Genomic DNA, 17,808 nt, shown 5'->3' on the forward strand with positions numbered 1-17,808 from the left:
GCTCCACCGCGGCCTTCTGGATCCCCACCTGCATCTCGGTCGCCAGAGCTGTCGGCTCCACCATGGCCCTCCAATCCCTCAGTGTCACCCCGGCTCTTCGGCTCTCTGTCTCCGCCATGGGCTTCTCTTCCACCGGCTCCGTCTTCATCAGTCGGACCCCTGATACCTCCAGTGTCACCTTCATGGTTCCTCCCTCCGTCAACTCCACCATGGAGTGATAGTGGAGCATCTGGAATTCGCTCCTTAAGGGGGGGGCTCTTTCATGATCTCTAGCTGGAGTGCCCGTGAACTTCGCTAGAGGGCACCCCATCCCAGACTTTACCACTCCATCAAAAACTTAATTTCCCATAATCCTTTGCCCGGACTCATCAACACTCACTCTTTGCACCTGTGTCTCATTTACCCTGTCTGCTCACCCTATATAAGTCTGGTTTAGTTTGTCATTCTTTGCGAAGTCTTGTAAGTGTTACACTGCATCTCTGAGCATTTCTCCTGTTTCTATGTATCTTGGTTTTTGGACTCTTTGCCTGTGTTCTCTGCCTTGTTTAGTTGGACTGATTGCCTGTGTGTTGACCCTTGCCTGCTGTCTGATTTTGATTCTGGACTTTCCTAATAAACACTGCATTTGGATCCTCACTCCGTCTCTGAGCAGTTCCGTAACAGACATTATAGTCCTTCTCGTGCGATCTCAAAACTCTGGCCATTTGATAATACCTAGAATATCAAAATCAACTACGGGCGGCAGATCCTTTTCCTATTTAGCGCCCAAACTCTAGAACAATCTAGCATTTTTCGGGAGGCAGACATAATCTGTCAGTTTAAATTTAGATTAAAGACCCATCTCTTTAACCTGGCATACACATAACACATGATCACTTTTCTATCATTCAAATCCATTAAAGGATTGTTATAGGCTGCATTAATTAGGTCAACCGGAACCTTGAACACTTCTCATAAGACCCGATGTACTCGCTACATCGTAAGAAGAATGGCATCTACACAAATATTAGTCTGTTTTATTTTTATTCCGAGGTCACTGTAGCCACCCAGATCCAATCCATATCCTGATCAGATGGTCACTGCAGTCATCTGGATCCATTCCATGTCCAGTCCAGATGGTAGATCAGCACCTAGAGACGACCTCTACAGCCCTGAATGTCAATGGAGACCATGTCAACTAGACAAACCCTAGAGACAGATCCCTTGTGAAGACCTCATCGGCCATCGGCACAAGACCACGAGAACCAGACAAGTCCTCTGCTCAATCTGATGTGCGTTGCAGCCTAGAATTAAACCACAAAATGCTGGTTTTGTCTGGCCAGAGGAGAACTGGCCCCCCGACTGAGCCTGGTTTCTCCAAAGGATTTTTTTCTCCATTTCTGTCACCGATGGAGTTTTGGTTCCTTGCTACAGTCGCCTGGCTTGCTTAGTTGGGGACACAATTTCTGGCAACATTGTTGACTTGACTGCATAGACACAATTTGAAGAGAACTGAACTGAGCTGGAGGATGACATCACTGAATCAACAATGAACTGACTTTAACTGATAAACTGACTGTTTTCTGTTGTGCTCTTGCATTATCAGCACACGTTTTTCCTGTTTAGCACTGTAAAGCTGCTTTTACACAATCTGTATTGTATAAAGCGCTATAAAGGTGACTTGACAGCTTCCACACTTCTTGAAAGGCTTTCCACAAGATTTTAGAATGTTCCTGTGGGAATTTTTGCATTTGTGAGAATTTGTGAGGTCAGGCAGTGATGTTGGACAAGAATGCCTGACTCGTAATTTCAATTCCAATTAATTCCAAAGGTGTTAGACGGGGTTGAGATCAGGGCTCTGTGTAGTTCAAGTTTTTCCACACTCCTGGCATCCACCAAACCCAGACTTGCCCATCAGACTGTGAAACAGAGAAACCTATTTTGTCATTCCACAGAGCAGGTTTCCACTGCTCCAGAGTCCAGTGGCAGTGTGCTGTACACCACACCATCCAACGCTTGGCATTGTTCTTGGTGATGTGAGGCTTGTATGCAGCTGATTAGCAATGGAAAGTCATTCCATAAAGCTCCCACTGCAGTTCTTGTGCTGATATTGTTTTAAAATATGTTCTTGTTTTAAAAGCTGTGTAGTGTATTCTTTAGATGACTAATATTAGTTATCGTATGTTAGTCTACTAAAACGTTTTCAGCTAAATTGCCCTTGTGGCCATGTCAGGCTGCACACAAAGATATAATAATTATCTTTGTGTTATCTCAATAGCTTTGCATAAACGTGAAATATACTACTATCTGAGACTTTTACTTCTATTTTGTTAATGGGGGTGAAATTTGGCACCCAAGTCTTATAACATCTCGGTTACGTATGGTAACCCTCGTTCCCTGAAGGAGGGAACGGAGACGTCACGTTGGATGACCGAAGAATTGGGATCTCGCTTAGAGAGACCAATCTACTTCGAGTGTAAACTAAATGAGCCAATGCATATTGACATGCGATTATTGCATCCAGCTGCCGCTGATCACAGCGTGAGTATAAGTAGGCAGCAGATGCAGCGCATATTCAGGTTTTCGCTGAGGAGCCGAGCCGGTGACCCGGCCGCTCAGCAGTGGTACAGGAGCTGTGGCGACGTGACGTGACGTCTCCGTGGGCAGCGCTTGGAGGTTCACCACCTGATCCTTGAAGGGAGTAGCGGGAACCTTGGGTACATAGCCGCAGAACTTGCCAGAACAAAAGGCCGACGAGTGCCTACAGGCACAGGAGGGGAGCAACGGTTTGCCCCGCCAAGTGGTAGCGGCATTTGGACACAATTGCATTGCAACCGACCGCTCCACCTGTGGAACTCCCGTGTACCCCCACGCTGGACCCCCATCAAGGGTGGTGAGGGAGGATGAGCCACTGGGCCGGTTTCTGGCAGTGAAAGGTGCCGTCCATGACCCAGTGATCTCATCATGCACCTCCGGGAAGAAAGGCACTGGGGTGGGGCCCTGAGAACCAGCGCGAGCAACCCCGAGAAACCAATCGTCCAACCTTGAGGGTTCGGGACGCGGTGGAAGATTCCACTCTCGGTGGCCCGGGAAAGCATAGCCATCATTTCCGGGTCCGTATCCGGCACCGCTGGCAACACTGACGGATCTTCATCCCCAGAAAAGTGTGGCTCACCCTCCGATGCTGCAATCGACATCCGATCGTTGGGGGGAGCCTCGGAAGAAACAGGTGGTACCCCCCGGGAGGGTCCAGCCTGCTCTTTTGAGAGCTCCACTGGTTTCGAAGTGCTGGCGGGATGGGGCATCCCCGGAGGGGAATTCCTTACCGTGACCGTAAGACCAGACCGCCCACTGCCAGAAAAAGGGCGCCCCCGGCTGTCACCAGAGGGAACCCCAGATCTAGGCAGTGGCACGGGCACTCCGCCCCCTTGCAGGTAACGGAGTCTGGTCCGCAACTCCGAGATGGTCATACCCCCGCAATGGGAGCATGGGTCATCCACGAAAGCCACCTCAGCGTGCTTCCAGAGATGTTTGAACTTTAATATGCGAGTAGTTTGTTGGTCTTGGCTGCTTAGTGGATCAGTCAGATTTGTACGAACTTAAGCATATCAGCATAAAAGCCCACAGCTAAGACACAATATATGTTACCAACCTTGAGGGTTCGGGATGCGGTGGAAGATTCCACTCTCGGTGGCCCGGGAAAGCATAGCCATCATTTCCGGGTCCGTATCCGGCACCGCTGGCAACACTGACGGATCTTCATCCCCAGAAAAGTGTGGCTCACCCTCCGATGCTGCAATCGACATCCGATCGTTGGGGGGAGCCTCGGAAGAAACAGGTGGTACCCCCCGGGAGGGTCCAGCCTGCTCTTTTGAGAGCTCCACTGGTTTCGAAGTGCTGGCGGGATGGGGCATCCCCGGAGGGGAATTCCTTACCGTGACCGTAAGACCAGACCGCCCACTGCCAGAAAAAGGGCGCCCCCGGCTGTCACCAGAGGGAACCCCAGATCTAGGCAGTGGCACGGGCACTCCGCCCCCTTGCAGGTAACGGAGTCTGGTCCGCAACTCCGAGATGGTCATACCCCCGCAATGGGAGCATGGGTCATCCACGAAAGCCACCTCAGCGTGCTTCCAGAGATGTTTGAACTTTAATATGCGAGTAGTTTGTTGGTCTTGGCTGCTTAGTGGATCAGTCAGATTTGTACGAACTTAAGCATATCAGCATAAAAGCCCACAGCTAAGACACAATATATGTTAAATATATACAGTGGTGCTTGAAAGTTTGTGAACCCTTTAAAATGTTCTACATTTCTGCATAAATATGACCCAAAAGATCAACAGATTTTCACGCAAATCCTGGAAGTTGAAAAAGAGAACCCAATCAAACAATTGAGACAAAAAATATTTACTTTGTCATTTATTTTTTCTGGAAAATTATCCAATATTACATATCTCTGAGTGGCAAAAGTATGTGAATCTCTAGGATTAGCAGTAATTTGTAGGTGAAATTAGAGTCCATCTGTTCAGAGGTGTTTTCAATCAAAGGGATGACTATCAGTGCGTGCTTTATTTTTTGAACAGGGATCTATCAAAGTCTGATCATGTTTGTGGAAGTGTATCATGGCACAAACAAAAGAGTTGCTATTGCTCATCAGGCTGGAAAAGGTTACAAAACTAATTAACATTAGCTAAGATTAATAAATGTTGTAGAAGTATTGTTCATGCTTAGTTCATGTTAACTAAAGTAGTTAACTAATGTAAACTAACGAACCTTATTGTAAAGTGTTACCCTTTTTGCCTATGGTATTATCATCTCACAAACTACAGAATGAGCACCCCCTGCCGGCTGAGGGCTTTTCCAGCTGCAAATATTAGTTTTCCCATTGAGATAAGGTAAGGACCAAGTCCCTTTAGCTTCAGTAAGTGGACAAGCGAAATCTACAGTGACTTTTTACGCATAAATAATAATAATAATAATAATAATAATAAAGTCACTATATAGAGACTGTGCAAAAAGCTGCACCTTCCATGCGGACTCGTAATCACCAACCTATTGTCTACTTTTCTTGGACTTCAGTTACTCGTGTGCACAAAGGAACAGCCTTGTGTTTATCAGTTTTTGCACTTTACAGACCAGGTTTATGTATTTTGACAGTTCAACATTTGTCAAGTAAAGCAGACAAGACATCACTCTGAAAAAAAAACCTCGCGAATGCACACATTTGTCAAGTAGCAAAAAGTTGTAGATTGTTTAGGCTAATTACAGGTGAAATGTCCTGTATTGTCATTTCTATGTTTATTTAATCTGGGATTATGTATACGTTTATCTTTGATCAATGAATTGCTGAGCAATTTCCCCTGCATTTAGGAAGAATATTTAAATGATAAATGTTGAATAAGTCCTATTTCAAACAGCAGAGAGCGCCACAAATCACCACAGACTACTGTACACTTTCTCTGTCTCTCCTAAGATTTTTAACATTAAATTTAATCACATTTCAATGCAATACAAATGTGTACACATTCACTGTGCAGTACAACTCCAGTAAATTCTTTTAAAAATGTTTTAAAAGTAAAAATGAAGTACAGTTTGTTTGCTACGTGAGTGGCCTGTTGAAAAAACTGATGCTGGGATGCTGGTTTAAGCTGGTCCTTTGCTGGTTTATGCTGGTCCTTTGCTGGTTTAAACTGGTCCTTTGCTGGTTTAAGCTGGTCCTTTGCTGGTTTATGCTGGTCCTTTGCTGGTTTAAACTGGTCCTTTGCTGGTTTAAGCTGGTCCTTTGCTGGTTTATGCTGGTCCTTTGCTGGTTTAAACTGGTCCTTTGCTGGTTTAAGCTGGTCCTTTGCTGGTTTATGCTGGTCCTTTTGCTGATTTATGCTGGTCATGTGCTGGCAAAGGTTTTTTCAACAGACTATAGTATCCAGATTAATAAAATGACAGCATTTCAGTGGTCAAACAAGCCAGAACAAAGAGATTTTAGGATGTGGGTAAAAGAGGCAATCTGGTTGGAAAAGTGTGTCTGAAATGCACCCATGTGCAATGTCCTGGCTGGGGAGTGGAGCTGGATAACGTTGTTAAGGAGGAGGTGATCCATTAGCAGTGCTGTGAAGTTGAACAGGATTCAGATGCTGGTGGTTCTGGCAGGGAATGAGCACTGGTGAAAAATCACGAGTACAGGTGAGACATCCTAAAGTGCAATTAGACTGCTTCTATCTGAACAACACTGCTCAGTTGTAAGAACTTTAAAGTGAGATGACCTGGACAAGTGCCATACATTTGATACAAATCATCTCTTTGACAGGTGAATTAACACTAAGGTTCTTCAACCCTTTTCAGGCCAAGGACCTCTTGTTGGATATAGAGGTGGAGAAGGGACACCCTGTTACACATTGTATCAAACTGGGTGTTGCATTTTAAGCCTGGACTAAAATAATTTGAGTATAGTACCATATTAATGTATTTTATATTTTTGCGGAAACCATGATGATTGATTTTCAGTATTCTTTGATGAACAGCAAGTTTCGAAATAACAGTGTTTATTTAAAACAAAAAAGTAATATTGTAACAATATATAAACCAGTTCATTTAGATGACTAACTGATAAAACCCACAAGCATTAATATACTGTATATATGTATGCACACATGCACTGCTTTGTCATATTAAATATGTTCTAATCTTGACCTTTGGCACAGTGGTGATATCATCAGTGAGATGTAACTCAGCACAACACTGTGATGTCATATGATCTTATTAGTGCCATGTGGCTTGTTCTTTAGGTCTAAATATGGAATGTCATGAGATCTCTGACATTAACCTAATGACTTCATATGAGGAAAAGGTGAGATAAGTAGAGAAAGAAGATGACTGACAGCAGCCTCTTGGATTAGAGAGGTTCCAATTCCAGTAGATCATCCATGTTAACAAGATCCAAATGAACACAGTGCTACCAGAATACACCCAGCGATCAGCTCCAGTGTCTGGCCAGTGACAGGTCTATAAAAGAACAATTGTGTCAGTGAATCATTGGACAGCATTCAGGAGGGAATATGACTGTGACTTTCATGAATGATGTAATTAGCCTATGGATATTAACAGGTTAATACACACAGCAACCGTATGATGCAACAAAGCAGCAATAAGTGGAGTTTGCATCTCCCTGCCCTCTCTTATCTTGTTTCTAAACATTTCATTTTAGATGGCCTTGTGTTGCACTGATAAAACTAATTGTGACCATCAAAGAATGAGAATAGGTATGGGGGAAAAAGCACATGAATATATGGAACTAAGAGCAGATTTTGTGTAATATGGGTACTGAAATTAAAATTGTAATGTAGATTCTTTAGATTGGAGCCGGCCCTATGCCCACATCAGCCAATGTGAGTTTAGGAGCGGGGCTGTGTTAACCTGTTTGGAAACAACAATTTTCTTGCAATTACATTAAATTTTTCTAACAACAACAAAAAAAATCACTTGCTAAAGCTTTAAACACTACTTGATATATTCGCTTGGGGATATATCCATTATAAATAAGAGGAAAACTCCCAGCATTTGCGCATGTGTTTATAATGTGCTTCACTTTTATTCAGTAATGGTTTAATGTTGGAGTGCTAGCAGGGGGCGGAGGGATTCAGTCTCACTTTCTCTGTTTAACAAATGAGCTGTGAACTCTCTAACTCATCCTGACTGAAAATAGAGTTGCTGTGATATGCCATGATGAAAGAGAAGACTAAAAAGAGAGACAGTGGCAGGCTTTCTTTGTTTATTTACATATGTATGTGTGATGAACATGATATTTTTGGACATTTATATTCGGATCTATTGTCGATGTTAACATATTATGTAGATGTCACATTTAAAGTATTTTGGGTAACTGATTTCTTTCACGGTTCTGCAAACACATGCAAACATCCAAAAACATTATTGCTGACATTGTTCTTCCAAAATCCAAAATCATACACTTTAACCACTGAAGTTTGTAACTTCAATAAATGTTGTTGGGCATGTGGACATATTTGTGGTTAAATGTGTTGCCTTTGTCCTACGTGAAGTATTTTTGACCTTCTCTTTAGTAAGATGAACAGCAGGGCCAACAGACAGCTGAACAAGTGATGCGCAGACTAACAGGGGAATGCATGTCACATTCCACTTCCTTGTGCATGAGTGGGGGAGAAAAAAGTGAGTGAGAGGCAGGGAGCTGTGCATAGAAACAGTCTAAAAGAAGGCACATTCCTGTCTTTGTTTTCATTGTCAGATTTAAACTCGCACACTAATATCATTTCATACAAGAAATGGTGTTTTTAGAGAATGCCTTTGGACAGCTTCAAAGGTATTAGTCTGCAAAGCCATATTAATATGAATAATGCAGATTTCTTACATCTTTCAATCTAAGATGTGTACTAGATCCAATGGCAAGATAAACTGTCAGGCAACTATAATGGACTTCAGAATTTTATCAGCAAAATAAAATGTTTCTGGATTATAGTCAAAGAAATTACAGAAAAATATACACAATTTTTTCATATTTTAATGTTCATTAATTAAATAAAAATAGGTCATGAACAGCATTAGGAAGCTTTTCATGTACAGTGCGAACATTTACAAGGGGAACACATAGCAGGCGGTGGGACGTATAAAAAAAAGAATAAATTACCCCAAGCAGCATCATCTATTAGGAAAAAGACAAGTATTGACAAAATCTTTTGATTACATTTTCAAATATACATAAGTGCTTCAACATACAAAAATACATTGTATTTATAATTAGAGTTCAAAGACACTTCATATTTGATTTGCATGTTTTCTTAAGCGGGGAGGAAATTTGGAAATTTTGGAAAGCAGCCAGTGGCCTTTGTCCTAAACAACAACATCAAGAATTCCAATGAACTGACAGAGTGCAGATGATTTTTAAGATTCAGTACAACGGATCATGTTGGTATAACATGAAGTTTTAGCTTGCCATAAGAAACATTTGGACAAATATATTTCCACTATTGGTATATGAATACAGACCACTGAAAACGGTGTTGCCAAGAAAATCAGTCTAATTTTTATTCTATATGTATCTTTTGATTAACTGTATCGACTTCCAGCACTGCAGTGACTATCTAATTTCTAAAACCCATTGTTATGATTCCTTGATTCCAAAACTGAAATGGAAAACATTGAACAAACCCTCATTTCACCAGGTGTCATCCCCTGAGATTGTCCAAAACAAAGGTTCACTTAATAATAATTCATGTATTTCTGTTCTATGTTGAGTACCATCATATAATCTGGATTGGAAAAGCTCCATGTTTTGAACCCTTAATTCTCAAAATGCATTCTGGGAATGTGCATAAAATCGGTTTGGCAACTTTTTCAGTTTGGTCTTCACTTTCTTGTAATTATTTGTTCAAATGGAATATTCCTATCTACTACACATACATATTAAAGATTAACATTGTCATGTAAACAAACTTAGAAAGTTAACCTCTGACCTTATCTGAACTAATGCTCCAAAATAACACTTTAACTAGAATATTTAAAACATGTTTGAATCTCAAACTCTCTCCTCACAAACATGTCCATGTTGTGTAGTAGAGAAGCACATTGAGAAATATCAGATATTGACTTTTCTTACACTTTGTGGAAATAACCAAATGTATATTTGGCATGTCCCTTGCACAGTTGTTTTTGCAGACATCACAAACTGCCTAAAATGCATGGCCTTAATTTGCTGTACAACACTCAAAATACACGTGCATTATTAACAATCCGGGTGCTGCTTTTAAAATTCAAATGTCTGTTGAGGTGAATTTTATTGTTTTATCTCATTTAAATATATGTCTGATTAAAAAAGGGAACAACAGAATGTTTACAACTAGCAGCCTGTGAGACAAAGCTGCTCTTAGAGAGATGCAGCTGTCATTCCTCATTCAACTGTTTTTAAAGATGAGATTTCTCAGTGGATTACTGCATTAAGCATATCTGGCATCAGTTATTGTTATATCAATTCTATCAAGATAATGATCTAGTTTGGGTGAATGTAAGATTTGGCCATTGCTCTATGTGAAGGAAAAACGCTTACCCAGAGTGCCTTTCAATGCTGTTATTTGGGACATCTACAGCGTTCTCATTCAATTCCAACTGAATGAGATCCATCAATACTTCAGACCAGAGCCAAAAACACCATTGGAGAAAAATGAGAGTGTGAGGGAAGATCGAAAGAGGCTGAGAAAGAGAGAGTGAGTTTGTGTGTGTGAGCGAACGAAAGGGAGAGAGAATGATGACATGAAAGAGAGTCACTGAATTTATGAGGGACAATGTGGGCGGTGAGAGCAAGAGAGAAAAGTAACCAAAAGGAAAGGTAATACAGAACAGCAACAATACAGCGAGACATCTGGATTTGCCTCTAGTGCAAACTCTTGGATAAAATCGCCTAATAAAACAATCTAAAATCTAGCGAGACGTCATCTTAAAAATGTCTCCATTTCTCCTCACTCCTGTCACCTGGTCGGGATGCATCTTTGCGATGAGTTTTAGCTTACTGTCTGTGCTAGATTGCTATCAGATAATCCCAACAGGCCACTCTAGGCTAAGTCGTCATCATAGAGACAACATGCAGAGAAAGCTTTTGGAGGAATATAATCTATAAACTTGATACAGTGCCAGTTGGTGGAGCCACAACTGTCAAACAGGAAATTGAAAGAGGGAGGAATGGAGGAGTAGAGGCTGAAGCAGTGCACAGGAAGTAGAGCAGTCCTGTCAGTCATGGGCTTTGTGTTGTTGTCTTTCAACGGAGGCACAATCATTCAGTTTTTCTGCTTTTTGTTCATCTCTTGACATCACTCTGCATGAGATTTCCGCAAAGCCGTAAGTGCTGTTTAACCAAAGTCGATCCTTGGGCGGTACTCGAGAACCATGGGGTAAGCCTGGGGTGCAAACGAAAGTAAAGAATGACTTTGAATATTCAAATTTAAGCAGGGTATCATTTTCATTATATCATCATAGTTCTCTATCTTACTCTCTAGTGGTGTAAAAGGCAAGGACACAAACCCTAGGGGCATCGATGTGTCCTCTGATTTTGTGTCAACCTCTAGTGTGTGTGTGTAACTGGAGAAATATGACTCATAGATCTGTCAGTAGCTGTGAACAGTTTTTTTTTTTTTTGCTCCTGCCCCCCACAATCACCACCAACTCAGCGGCAGCTGTTCACACTTCTCATGAGCACACACACTTACACACAGATTCAAACACACCCACATATTCAGGCTCAAATTAACTTTTCAACAATTTATTTGTCAAAGTTCTAGTGCAGGGGTTTTCAAACTTTTTGATGCCAAAGATACCAAATTATGATGACCCCCTTCCTAAAATATAAAGGTGGCTATAGACTTTTATTTATAAACACCTGTTTATACTGTGTATTTATAGTGATATTATTAAGACAACATGTTTTCAGAATTAAATAATTAGCTTTATATTGTCATTGTACTAAAGGAAACTGTTAAATATTCAATGTAACAGAAGTAGCAGATCTTTTCTTCCATATTAGTCAGGTTTACATGGACATCAGTAATCTAATTATTTACCTTATTCTGAATAAGACAATATTACGATTAAGGTGTTTCCATGAGTTACTTTTAGAATATTCCTTTCATGTTCCCGTTTTACATGTTATAGTACATAGATCGATTAATGGCACACGTCATTACGTCACCACGCGACGCCATCCGACGTCCACTTTCACGTATAAACATATAGTTCGTTTTCGTTATGATGCCATATACAGTTTTGGGTGTTTCATTTTTAATTTACTGAAAGCTTCAAGTGCAGTTAATTATTTGTCATGTTATACATGCAAACAGACGACAGCGTTATTGAAGCCATTCTTTTGTTTGCCGTCAAACGGTTGAGCACTGCCGTGTGTGTATCCTGTCGCAAAATGCGGCAAAAAGTCCTACACGATGGTAATAATGTGATTAAGGTGTGTACATGTCTTTACTGCACTTTGATAATGCGACTAAAATAGAAATACTCCACATGTCTTAATTCGATTAGTTTACTTCGATTATGACTTTAGCCGGATTAAGGTAATCAAAAATCTCTGTTTACATGGTTCTTAATCAGAGTATTGTCTTAATTGTATTAAAATCAGAGTATTCTTGTCCATCTACACGTATTGATTATGATGTACATCCAAGTGAAATGGATTATTGACAAAAAAAATGGTGGTAACTTTCTAATAACTTCTGATGTTGTAATACTGAGCTAATTATATTTTTCATCCACGAACCCTGACATTTTTATTGAGTCATTATTAAGGATGTTTAAAAAGCCATTTTCCTCCTGGGGATTGTGGGCTGGTCCATACAATGTAGGTGATTTTCGGTTTTACTATCCTTGTAGAGACATTAATTCTCAACAATATTGACAAAACTTAACCCACATACATATGCACTCACACTGTCACCCTGAAGTCTCCAGCGAGTGCGGTAGATGAATTCCAAGGTGTGGTCTTTGCCCATGATCTCTCCGTTACACAAAACATCGAGCTGCAAAGAAACAGGTAGAGTCAAAATCAGGCAAATTATGTTTCATATAATCAAATAATAGGCAAATAAAGATTATGGCATGTTTTGTGTTGCATACACATTTAGTGAAACATCTCAGAAAGGACAACCTGAGAAACAATTTTCATTGGCTATCAAGTTTCACAACTGATGGGTAAGGGCTCATTAATTAATATCTGTATTGATTCTATTAACTCTCAATACACACACAGAAGCATTTGCCTGCGTTGACAGCCCTGTGAGAGAGTAATGAAACAGTATTTTACCTCATAAGAGCTTGGCAGCTTCAATTTTACACAGAGGAACTTCTTAATGGTTCCCACTGTAACACGAGTGGAGCAACGGATGAATTTCTTCATTAAACCCTGTTGCAGAGAAAAGGAGTGCAAATTATAAACATGCACACACACAAACATACATCCCAATATATACATATCATATTTTGAACTATACTGTCTATATGTACCTTAACTATGCTTTCTCCTGATTGGCCATTGTTTCGTAGACAGTCCAGACAAATAGCGATCTGAGGATCACTCCTGTGGTAGTCTCCAGCTTTCCCATCATCGTCCTCTTCATCACTCAGGCGAGATTTCTTAGCCCTAGGGCCATCTAAAAGATAGACAAAGCAAATCTGACCTTTAACCTTAAAGTATATTGGTATATTCTGTATGTGTATATGTGACTGTGTGCGTGAGAGGTTGTGGATTTTGTGTAGGGAATAGTTAAGTATTACCTTCTCCATTTGATTTGATCTTATTTTTTCTCCAAAACTCACTTTCCTGTTGTTCCTCCTCTAGTAAATAAACACAATAATTTAAAGAAAGTACATTAAGAAGCAGTTTACAGATATATAAACCCTTACTAACCAAAACACAACCACATAAACAACCACATTATAGAGAATAAAGTATGTATGTCTGTGTGTGAATATATATTTATATATATATATATATATATATATATATATATATATATGTGCACACACTCACTCTCTCTTAGCCCAGGCACCAGCTTGAAGATGATCTCCTCCAGTGTCTTATCTAACCTGCAAGAAGAAAGGCCAAGATACCATATAAAACACATAGGACTTGTGTGTGTACTTAATCTGTGAATGTGAGAAATGAGTGTGGGTGAGTTTGGGTACCTCAGCATCTCTAAAGGGTTGGTTTCATGGACTTGTATCCCACATTCCGGACACTCATTACTCTCCTCAAAGTGCTGAACGATACAACTCTTACAAACTAGAGGAGAGTGGAATAAGAATAGAAGGAAAAACAGAAGAGAAACAAGAGAATGAGAGGATCAGGTCAAATTACTCTCAAACCATTTTCATTCACTTTGTGATAGCTCATACATGACACAGGTCATTGAAGTTAAAATAATTAAATATTTAATAGATACATTTACAACTAAATGCCACCAATACACAATTTACTCACAAAACCACAAATAAAACTAGAAAATACCATAAATTGCAAAAACAAGTAAAAGTACTGAAAAATAGTAAAAATAGTGACCAACATCAGCATTAAATAAGCAAACAATTTGATTGTACAATTATTATATTTTGTATATCGCTACAAAAAAAAGCCAACTTTGATTCACTAAAATGATTTGGTTCATTTTTTAAAGTGTCATTTTAGTACTCTTTTTTTTATACAATTAACATTCATAATTTAATATATCTTTTTTTATTTTCAGTTTTTATATTAACTTCAACTTAGGCAACATTTCTAATTTTATTTTATTTCAGCCTTATTTCAATTAACAATTTTTTTTTTTATGGTTTTAGTTTTAGCTAACAATAACAACACTGGATTTGTAGTTTAGTTAGTCACTCCCTTACACTACTGGATTTTTTAAAAAAGGTTATCAAGTCACTTTCAGTGACCCTCTGCTCTCAGACAAACAACCACTGCTTACCCTCCCCGCTGTATCTACCAAACATTGGGAGACTCTCTGGTGGGTCAGACAAAGAATTTGGATGTCACGCATGTTAAGTGTGAAACAAATAGATTTTAGAGGCAGTAAAGATACGAGGCAGGTCAGATAAGCAGGTATGGACAGGTCTAAGAGACATACAGTTGCCATTTTCGCATAACATAATAACGACAATAGCAGCAGCCATTTTTGGAAATTTTGCAGGTGCTATAGCAGATCCATACACAAGTCTTAACCTCATCACATGAAACAAAATAATTCCAGAAAGAGGCCAGTTTATTCTAACAAATTTCTAATAGCGAAGATTTCCAAAATATTCTGTTTGTTTTTATTCTCAGAAAGAGAAGAGAAATGGTGCAGGGGACATAAAGAGAATGTGAGACATGGATGACTTACAAGTGTGCAGGCATTCTGTGACAGCGGTGGGCTTTATCAGGTACCCACGGCAAATTGAGCAGGTGATATATCGGTTGAAATCTCGGACCAGGTGCTTTCGGTGGGTCGCCATCTCGACTCAAAGGTCACAGAGGTCAGGAGATCGCAAGTTAGAGTCACAGTGCTGCCTGTGCACCAACACAGGGTTGCCACGGTGATTTTATCATCGCCTCGGTTTTGAGGCAGCTGTAACTCCGATCTGAAGACATTACTGTTAAAAGAGTGAACCTAGTTTAAAAAGCACATATAAAGGTTACTTTTAGGAATACTTGTTACCTGCTTTTAGTGACTTTTCAGTTATACTTTATGCCTCCACTTGACAAGCAAAGAATCAAAACTGATTAAACCACAAAGTCTATTTTGAAACCAATCTAACTCAAACCAGACTTGAGCTGATCTTTATTAGTCAAAGTGTATCAGAGTTCAGGACTCCTTTCAGTATGAAAACTCATAGGAAAGTCCCTGTCAGGAGAGACGGGAAAAGCTAAGGGTGTGTCATTTCAAGAGTTTTTTTCAGTTTTCATTGGCTTAATGTTAAGGTTGTGTGGCCTACAATATAACCACCAGATTCAGCAAGGATATTGAGGCCCTACTTTTGCATCAAATGCACACATAGCAAAGTATTGAATATTTAAGAGCCTGATTTCAGAACTGACCAAAGTCTCCCAAAAAGTAGAATATCAAACAATATTTTTAGTGGGTCAGTAGTAAATGTTGTAGGTTAGCATAATATTAAACACATAGAGATTATTAGAAGTGCTTATTTTAAATGTTGTACAGTAGGTACATTGCAGTACTTTATCAATGCAATTTAATAACACATTTATTTTAGTAAATATGAGTAAAAACTACTTATTTAACCCTCTGAACTGTATGCTAACACTGAAAAAACAGTAAATCATAGCCAAACTACTCCAAATTGTTTGGGACATCAGTACAGGTCTCTAAATATGCAATTTCAGGTACTTGACGGAGAGTAAGCAAGGCGTACGGATATCCCAGGATCTGCTCTGACATGAATGCATGTCTTTAAACACACTGGCCTTTTTGTGACAACATGCCCCAAAAGCATAGTAAACAGTTGTGAAAGCCCAACAGTTCTGCAATATCAAAATAACGATTATTATAACTAATAGCTTTCTAAAACCACTTCAAACGAGAAAAAGATAATCATCTGTATAAATGGGTCTCCTAGGGTTAAACTTTTAAACAGATTTACATACGAGCATGCATTGTTACAGTATTTCAGAAAAACAACGTCACCGGTCAATCATTTCTCATGACGACGTAGTGCTTGCGATGCTCTCTGCCGTTTATGTAATACATATGTATGAAGAGAAAAACAACAACTCACAGCCTGCTACGTAACTAATAACTAACGAGAATGGACTGTGATTTTCCTTTAAAACGCATTATAAACCGATGCCCTGTTCCTGTGTAGCTAGTGTGCCACAGTCCCGTTATCTCATCAGCGCGAGCCGCGCGCACGGGCGTCGAGGACTGCGTGACGTCATCCCCATGGAAATGATAACACATGGCAAGTTGAGCTCGTCTCGCGACGTCGTTTTTACATTCTGTAATTATGTATCTATCCGCTCCACTAGAGCGGACCGACGGGCAAGCAGCCTCTGTCGTACCACATGACACAATTTCTCCCCTCCCCAAACTTTACACACGTTCGGTGCCCCTAAACCGCTAACGTAGCGCAAATTCCCACGTTCCGTGGCCATCCGAAATACACTCACCGTTACAATCCCCTCGCCTCGCTCAGCGCTGGGCCGTTAATGGAGACTGGAAAAAGGGGCTTCTGAAAGCCAGAGAGAGTCACATCGTTGCAGCGCGGCGGCGGATTGAGCGCGTGCAGGCAGTGCGTGGCTGTAAACTCGCGGCCGACGCGGAACTGGCAGCAGCTCGCGCAGAGAAGAGAAGGGGCGGGGGACTCGCGCGCTTGTTTACGCGGTGCTGTATATTGATACCAGCGGAGGGAGAGGATTTAGTTTGGAACAGTTTCTCACCATCCTAACATTATTAAGTGAATCTCTGTGATCATTGGGCCACAGACAGAGTGGTGGAATTGGAAAAAATATATTAAATTAAGTAAAAATGTTGGAAAGGCCGACACACTGAGAATACTTTTGACATGGAGTCTTGTTTTTTTTGAAGTGAGGCTGAAAATAAATATAAGGCAGAGCGGGGGCTAGTTGTCACAGATTGTATTTTTATTATTTGTTTAGAAATATTTTAAGTAAATTTATATATAGACACATACCTTAAAGTGCTGCCTACCAAAAGCTATCATTAATGGCCAGAAAAAAAGATAAAGGTCACTGCAGTCTGCACACCTTTTGTGACAGCATGCATCGACTGTCTGTTATGGTAAACCGCAAAACAATTATGAAGCAAAAAAAATCTTAAATAGCAAAAATTCCAAAACAAAAATGCAAAAAAATTATAATAAATTATGCATAACACATAACACTACTAACATAAAATACTTTATTAATTTTTTTTTAAAATATTTAAATATTTATATTTATTGTAATATTAGGATATAACTTTTAAAAAACATACCTTTGTCCTACATAAGAACAGCCTTTCAGTTGAAATATTCCTTCATTATATAGCTGATTCTTGAATGTCTGAATTTATTGTTCACTTGCTTATCTAAGAGCTATGTAAAAATAGTAGATTAGAACTTATTGAACTGTATTTATATTATTTTATTTCAGACAGTATTATGTTTTTGAAACCAGCTAAATCACTGCTAGAAAGGACATACATTTATGTAATTTGACTTTTGACTGAAAACAGTTAGATATAGACGGCCCATGCAGTCTCATTTACTTAAGGTTGTCATCTCAGTTTTCAGCCCATGCACTCTAATACTGTTTAAGAT

General features: G+C 39.9%; 1 protein-coding gene across 4 annotated transcripts; it reads right to left on the reverse strand.

Annotated features, from left to right (window-relative positions):
- Window positions 1–8,498: 8,498 nt before the first annotated feature.
- LOC107553461 (polycomb group RING finger protein 5-A-like) lies at window positions 8,499–16,952 on the reverse strand. Of its 4 annotated transcripts, none has more exons than XM_016235656.1 (9): window positions 16,658–16,952; window positions 14,874–15,123; window positions 13,681–13,777; window positions 13,526–13,581; window positions 13,270–13,329; window positions 13,000–13,145; window positions 12,800–12,898; window positions 12,414–12,515; window positions 8,499–10,892 (listed from the first exon to the last, which is right to left on the reverse strand). In XM_016235656.1, exons 2-9 carry the CDS (start codon window positions 14,983–14,985, stop codon window positions 10,845–10,847), a joined length of 720 nt encoding a protein of 239 aa, XP_016091142.1. In that variant the 5' UTR covers window positions 14,986–15,123; window positions 16,658–16,952; the 3' UTR covers window positions 8,499–10,844. The 4 variants fall into 4 exon arrangements, with proteins under 4 accessions (XP_016091142.1, XP_016091152.1, XP_016091170.1 ...); XM_016235666.1 differs by having other exon boundaries at window positions 14,874–15,140; XM_016235684.1 differs by having other exon boundaries at window positions 12,426–12,515; window positions 16,658–16,942.
- Between the last annotated feature and the right edge of the window lie 856 nt (window positions 16,953–17,808).

This window comes from Sinocyclocheilus grahami, unplaced genomic scaffold, assembly GCF_001515645.1.
Source record: "Sinocyclocheilus grahami isolate Dianchi unplaced genomic scaffold, SAMN03320097.WGS_v1.1 scaffold18.1, whole genome shotgun sequence".
NCBI classification, from domain to species: domain Eukaryota; kingdom Metazoa; phylum Chordata; class Actinopteri; order Cypriniformes; family Cyprinidae; genus Sinocyclocheilus; species Sinocyclocheilus grahami.